This window comes from Gossypium hirsutum, chromosome D06 (genome assembly GCF_007990345.1).
Source record: "Gossypium hirsutum isolate 1008001.06 chromosome D06, Gossypium_hirsutum_v2.1, whole genome shotgun sequence".
NCBI lineage: Eukaryota > Viridiplantae > Streptophyta > Magnoliopsida > Malvales > Malvaceae > Gossypium > Gossypium hirsutum.
Genome location: NC_053442.1, coordinates 2,598,248 through 2,605,757, shown reverse-complemented (window position 1 = coordinate 2,605,757; position 7,510 = coordinate 2,598,248). Strand labels below are relative to the sequence as shown.

At 31.9% G+C, this 7,510-nt stretch overlaps 1 protein-coding gene across 1 annotated transcript; it reads right to left on the bottom strand.

Moving 5' to 3' along the window:
- Nucleotides 1-2,203: 2,203 nt before the first annotated feature.
- LOC107938332 (AP2-like ethylene-responsive transcription factor ANT) lies at nt 2,204-6,068 on the bottom strand. The gene is made up of 8 exons (XM_016871444.2): nt 5,040-6,068; nt 4,359-4,953; nt 4,186-4,268; nt 3,997-4,005; nt 3,822-3,910; nt 3,612-3,736; nt 3,433-3,509; nt 2,204-3,178 (listed from the first exon to the last, which is right to left on the bottom strand). The coding sequence occupies exons 1-8, from the start codon at nt 5,356-5,358 to the stop codon at nt 2,562-2,564; spliced, it is 1,914 nt and encodes a 637-aa protein (XP_016726933.1). The 5' UTR covers nt 5,359-6,068; the 3' UTR covers nt 2,204-2,561.
- Nucleotides 6,069-7,510: the final 1,442 nt, after the last annotated feature.

The window sequence follows — 7,510 nt, the reverse complement described above, 5'->3', positions numbered from 1 at the left end:
AAATTCTCCTATAAAATTGCAACATAAATAACATATACAATATAATAATAAAGTCCAAGAGAAAGTAGAATAATTTGAGATAAGTCTTCAATGCAATCATGATTCAATCTTATATTTTAAAGGATTTGATTGCTTGACTCGATCTGATTCAATCTTCAAGATATGTTGCTTCAAATGGGCCGTTCTTCATAGATGGACTATCATATTCCACAATATTAGCACAATTTATAGCCCAAAGATTTTGTTGCAAAAGATTGTCATTGGTCTCATAATATTCACTACAATTACCTCTTTTAAGGTTAAATAAGGCTTTCATATTTTGAGCACAAATCCAGCTTCACAAAATAACCTTTAATCCATCCTGATTTGCACATGTTAGAGATTGTGTGACTCGAATCCCGTCACTTGTTAAAGAAATAAATACAGTGGCACAAGTTAAATCTGTATAGAACTATTCTTCTTCTATTTGACTTTGATTAGAACAAAATTTTTCAACCCTTAAATAGATGTAATCGATTCTCCTCTTGTATCATTTGTTTTTCAACATAAGTGAATTTCTCCTCCCCTACCCGTGGTTTATTCCGAAGGGTTTTTCACGCAAAATCCATGTGTTCTTATTTTTCATTTTCTTATTGCTTTGCAATTGTTCTATCGTCATTATCAACATCTATTATAACATCTCAAATCTCATCAAATCAAATACCCTCAATATAAGGATACAAAGAATTGAGACAAATATTTATAAAGTCAGTACATATCTTCTTGGATTACATATCTCTGTATATAAGGTAAATAGATCACATTAAAAATAATCTTGTTTGATCTTCTCTGATTATAATAATGAGATTGGTTGTACAAAATCGATAAAAACATGCAAGCAAATAACTAATATATTTTAATCAAATATGCCAATAAGTAAGTCAAGTTATATGATTTACACGGTGCTAAGTGCAATGGGCATTACTTGAGTCACTACTTCCAAAACTTGTCTCAACAAAACCCATCTTCACATGTTTTTGGCTTATCACCTTCCTTTAAGTAGAATTTGACAATGAAGGAAGACGTGGGATAAATTTGAGTCAAACTAGAAAGAAGGTTTATGTGTACAAAAAAACCCCTTACGTAACATAATATTATTGGATAATGAGACCCTGTCCTACAAGATGAAAGGACCTACCTAATAATTTTCCCTTTTTTTATCAAATGAATTGATGATTTCTTTTTTATCATATAAGTGTAAATAGATAGATTGGAACAAGTTAACGACAGTTTGAAGTGGATAATTTCTTGCATGTTGTCTGAACTATAAACTTTTAGTAGTTAAAATAATAAATGTGGATAGAGTTCTTCAAAAATCCAGCTTTTACGGCACATATTCCTCATTGTCAACCTATCAAAATTCTTTTAACAAATCTAAAATTTGAAGATTGCTATCCACCTCAGACATGCAAACAAAGTAGCAGAAAATGTGGGATACGATATAAATCTCTCAATTTAGACACATTCCATGCCATCATCTCCTTTTCCCTAGTCCACACCAAGATATGGGATCCCTTTTTATTAATCTTTAGTTTACATCATATGGAATCAAGAAGAAAAAGTTAAAGCACCTTTACATAGTTAATATAAATCAATTTTTAGGGCCTAAACTTGGCAACTATTCCTATATTGAGGCTTGAATTTTTTTTCAAATTAGACCCTAAATTTGGTAAATATTATCAAATTGGGACCTTAAATTTTTTTGATCCAAATTAAGCCCTAAACTTGACAATTATTCTCATGCTAGAGCTTAAACATTTTTTTCAAGTTAATCCTTGAAAACCAGGCCTCAATATGAAAATATTTGTCAAGCTAAAGACTAACTTGGACAATTTCTTAGTTCAAATTCTAACGTGAAAATAATTGTCAAGTTCAAAACTTAACTCGGACAAAAAAATATATATCCGATGTGATAAAAATTATAAATTTCAAACCTCAAATAATAATTTACTTGCAGACAAAGTCGTAACTAATTATGGGCATTAAGTCTTATAATATGAAGCTTTGTTATAGTGTTTCCTTTTGAGAATATCTTGCACCCTTTATTGACATAATGGTGTTAATGCAAAGACTTGGTGTTCAAAAATAAGCTCAACTTTTTGCATTATTGGGAAACATTGAGCTGGTTTTGTACTTGGCAGCAACTATTATGAATAAAAAAAAGTAGAAAAGTAGATTCAATTATATAACAACCACTGAAACATTGAATTACATCATTTCATGGAATATAATCATTAAGGCCCCCATATCAACTTAATCCCATACTTTCCCTCCATTTTGTAAAATCTTCATATTCTAATATGAAGCCAAAAGATTACAGCTTGAAAAAAAAAAGGAAAAAAAGTTTCCTACAATTAGGTCCCCCACCATTGTCTTTTCATTGATCCCAAATTCCCGCCCACTAACTGCACTTTTAGTAGACATAATCAAGACTTTTCCTTTTTTCCACTAACTCCCACTGGTTTTCTTCATGCAAAACTTTCATGTGTTTCTTTCAGTAATAGGAGAAAAAAAAAGGGTTTCTAAGTGTCATTCCAAGCAGCAAAAAGGGGTAAGTGAGCCATTGAAATGGCAGTAGCCGGCCTTAGTTGAGTTGCTGTTGATGATGGGAACCAATTAACACCAGTAGTAGGAGTAATGAACTTAGATGCCAAGGGTGGTTTCGCGAAAACCATTGTCGAGCCTGTTTTATCAGGGCTACCATCTCTTGAGTTGCTTACGCTGGTTACCAACGATGATGGGTTGGAATAGTGAGTCCCTAGCTTACACGATTCATCCACCATTGCTTGTGTAGAACTCACCAAATCAACTCCGATTAGATCTTGTAAAGCCATGGAGAAACTTGGGTTTCGATAATTTCCGGTACTTGTAGTCTTCGGTTCAAGAGACTCAGCAGCACAAACAGTCAGTTGTTGCTGTGAAACATGGCCATGTTGAATGGTCTCTCCGTTGGTTTCGATAGTATCTTTGTTAGAATCCATCTCTTTGTTTCGCCTAGCTAACTCCCCGGCAAGTAGAGTACTACTGGCCATAATCCTTTCAACATCATATCTTGTAATGTCGAAGTTGGTCACCGCATTAACACCTCGAAACTTTATAGCAGCAATATCATATGCTTCAGCTGCTTCCTCTTGAGTGCCTAAAATGAACATTGAACCATTAATAAACAAAAAAAAAATCACGCTTTTGACTAAGAAATTTTCCCATCTTGGGTGCCTAAAAAAATAGCCTTTAAAAAAGTTCATTGAGACTGAAATCAGAATATTGTACAGTTTTTAAAGCAAACTGTCATCATATAAGCCTTACAAAAAAGCATACCACTATATATGCCATAAGAATACACTTTAAAAAGTTCTTAGGTCATGCAAGAGATTCAAATAAAAAAAAACTTACTAAATGTTCCAAGATAAAGATCCTTGTTTCCTGCAACTCTTCCAATGCGAGCTTGCCATCTTCCATGCTGATGATGTCTATATATATATACATATATAAACATGCATATATAGAAGAATCAATATATGAAATCTTACAAAAATAATAAAAAAAGGGTTGATGAGTTTCAATATACTAACCTTGTTACTCCTCTGTAAATTGAAGCCCCTCTAGAAAATCCACTACTTTTCCTTCTTAGATGAGCAACATATTCTTGGCGGTTCATGTTCTTCATTTCCTCTAATTCTTCTCTATAATTTTCAAGCTGGTAAAGACCCATAATCAATAGAATCTCAATTAAACATATGGTATTTTTTGTTAAAATGATCAAACAAAAGTTGTTGCCTTACTGGGAAATTTATATGAGTGGAGGGACCCCAATATTTAAGAGCAGCAAGATCATAAGCTCTAGCAGCTTTCTCTTCCATGTCATAACCCCCTGAGGATTTATTTGAAAAACTAGAGATTAACAAAGATTTAAAACAAGATTTATTAATTTCAATACTGATTAAAGAGAAAGCTTACCAAGATAAACTGAAAATTTGCATGAGTTGATTGAAATGGCATCCATGAGAAGCACCAACAAGACAACAAGGAATTAATGAACACAAGTCAGGCCATTAAAGACAGATGGACCATGAATTGCAGTCAAAAGAAGGAATACTTCCAAATGGATACTGTAATTTTTGGCTTTTTGCTTTTGAGGACACTAACCTTGCCTTCCTTTCCTTGTTTGCCCTTCTTTCTTGCAACTGTTATCCCATAGATGAGCTTCATATCTACCAGTCCATCTATGTCTGGTGGGAAAAAAATACATTTCAGAATATAATAATGTGAGAAAAAACAGTAAACAAACTGTGGAAAAACAATAACACGAATGAACAGACCTTGTAACACCTCTATACTGAGATGTTCTTTGTCCAAATGTGTCAATGGACTTCCTATGAACAGTTTGCTTTTGACTCACTTTACCAGGCCCTCTCTTCTTTGTTTCAATGGCCACACATTCAGTAGTGGCAGTAGGTGAGATCTGTCTTTGAGCTGTAACACAACTTGAATGAGAACCAGGACTCATTGATAAGCTTAATGACTGTAAATCTCCACAACCTATTGCAGGTACTGAACCTGCTCCATCATCAACTATGCTAGTTGTCATTTGTTGTTCAAGTGAACTATGAGTGGAGTACTGTTGCCTAGCTACCCAGTTTTTAAAACATGGCATTGTATCACAGTCCGCAAGTTGACCATCTTTAGCTTCTTCTTCCAACGATGGTGATTGATACATGCCTTGTAAAGCCAGACCTGAATAGTATGGATGTGTTTGAACAGCAAAGTTGGTTTCATGATCTGCATTTTGATGATAGTACATACTATCTAAGCTTAAAGCCATTGTTTCCCTTTCATGGCTTCCATATTGATGAGTTTCCATTGTTGCACCGCCTAGAAAGTCCTCTAGTTTTGGAGATGAAGTTGGTACAATCCCTTGATATAAAAAAAAGGGTTTTAATATAAAGTACAGAACAATCTAAAAATGCCAAAAGAAAACACAGAAAAATGAAGATATGTACCTTCAGATTGTGATCTACTGAGAGCTTCCATGATACAAAGAGAACCGTCTGATTTAAGAGGCATAACAGATAAAGGAGGAGCATGAAAGCCTTCACTTTCACCAACACCAAAACAAATACCAGAACGATAGAAACTTGTAGGAACAACATTAACAGCAGTACCAGCCGCTGAAGCTTGACTATGATGATGAAAATGATGATGATGATGATCATGACGGTGACGAGGATCATTAGTTACCTCCATTTTCATATGAGGTGAAAGGGAAAACCCCAACCAGTTATTATTACTACCACTGCCATTGTCACTCATAGTCTTCATCTTATTTCTAACTTTTTTCTTTCTTTCACACACTTATATATTACTTATATACAACCCCCCCAAGCTGCAAAGCAAAACTCAATCATTGAAGGTGAAATTTAAAAAAAAAATAATAATCATACCCCAAATCTGTTTTTGCTTGTTTCCCCATCTGAGAAAACTTGGGTCTTTTGTTGTCTAGTAAACAGAAAAGAAAAACTCACATTTTTTTCAATTGAATCCCTTCTCTTTCCTTCTCTCACTTTGTCTCTCTTTTAAAACTAAACAAAAAGAACTAAAATTTCAAGCAAAGCAATGTTGGAAGAGAAGAGGGAGGGGTGTCCCTTTTATTCCATAGGGATCTGTGTATATATATATGAGAAAGACGACCACGTCCCCTTACCTTTGTTTTCTTTTTGTTTTTTGTTTTTTCAAAACACAACACCACACACACACTCTTAATAAACCCTACAAAAAACCCAGAAACAAACAGAAGAAACCCAAAAACGTTGTTTGCTTCAGTTTTTTAATGAAAAAACAAGAAAACCCAGAAATAATTTAATTATAAACTTAATGAGAGAAGCTTTAAAATATTAGAGGAGGGAAGTGAGATAGAGGAGAGAGGGGAAGGGTCTGGGATTTTGCTTTAATATTTTACAGTTCACAGAGGGGGGTGATAGATTTGACGTGCAGGACACTGCCTATCCAGTCACTTCATATTCACAGTACTGTAAACAACCTGCAAATTCAAAAGAGGATCCAATTTAAAATCTATATATGTTTTTCCTTTTCTTTCGTAACTTATTAAATAATGGTAAAACTTCTACCAAGCCCTGTAATAATAATCTTAATAACGTACCACACCTCTAGTTCATAACTTTTAATAGTTGAAATAGATAAAAATTTTAATAAAATGATTGATTTGTTCTTTAATTTAACACAAGTAAATGGGCAAAATACATTTCGACACATAATATAGGAGTTTCTAAAATACTTTCACTCTTAAATGATATATTCGTTCCCAACTTTCATTTTAAAATATTTGGTAAAAACATTTCTTCAGTCTCTATCGATTTCGAAATTGAGAAAATTAATTTCTTTAAAAAAAATCAAAACAATCTAATCTGGTCTATTTTTTAAGTCAGCAACTAATAGTATTTAATCATGACGTTATTGTCTTCTGTCAATTGTACATAATTTTGATTGGTATAATAAGAAATTTAGTTGTTGATGTTTATATATTTTGTCAAATTGGTTTTAATTATAAAAAGATTAACAAATTTAGCCTCAATATTTACACAATTACACAAATGTTGCGGGCTAAATTTCTTAAATTAGGAAAATTTGTCAGAATGTATAAACTTTGAATGCTAAATTTGTTACTATACCAATCAAAATTATGTACAATTGACAAAAAAATATTAATATCGTAATTGATTGTTCTTTAGTTACTCACTTTTGAAATTGACAGAGGCTAAACTGCTTTGATTTTTTTTTTTGAAAGAAATCAACTTACTTAACAGGAATATATTTTGTTTAAATAAGTTGAAATTATGAGTGATGTTATGTTTTAACCTAAATTATTAAAAGAAATTTTAATTTGAAATTAAGAAAAATAGTCTAAGTCTTGAGATTAAGCTGAAAATATTTTCTAAATGAAGAATAAGTATAATTATTTTTTTATAACAATAGTTTCATCATTTAAATGACATAATTTATAGTTTGTAGTTTTAGACTTTGAATTCTTTTTAAAATGAAAATTACAGGTTAAAGTTTAATATAAGTATCTATGTATTAGAAAGAACATTTTACTTTTTATAATTGAAAAGTCTATACATTAATTTTATTATTAATGGAATGATGCGGATTAAAAATAACTGATGTGGCATTAAATAAAATTAAAAGAATTAATAACAAATGGAATGGCGTGATTTAATGGTGACTGATGTAGACCAAATTGTAAATAATTTAAACACGACAATTATGTACCAAAAACAAATAGAATCTAAAATAATATGGAAGTAAAAGTAAAATCAGTTTTTTTTATCTCTTTTTATTTTTCAAAATTGTTGTTTAGTATTTTAATTTAATTTAAGGTATCGCTAATCACTGTTAAGACATACTATTTTAGTAACAATAAAATTATCGTGCCATAATTAAAATGTCAGCTTCT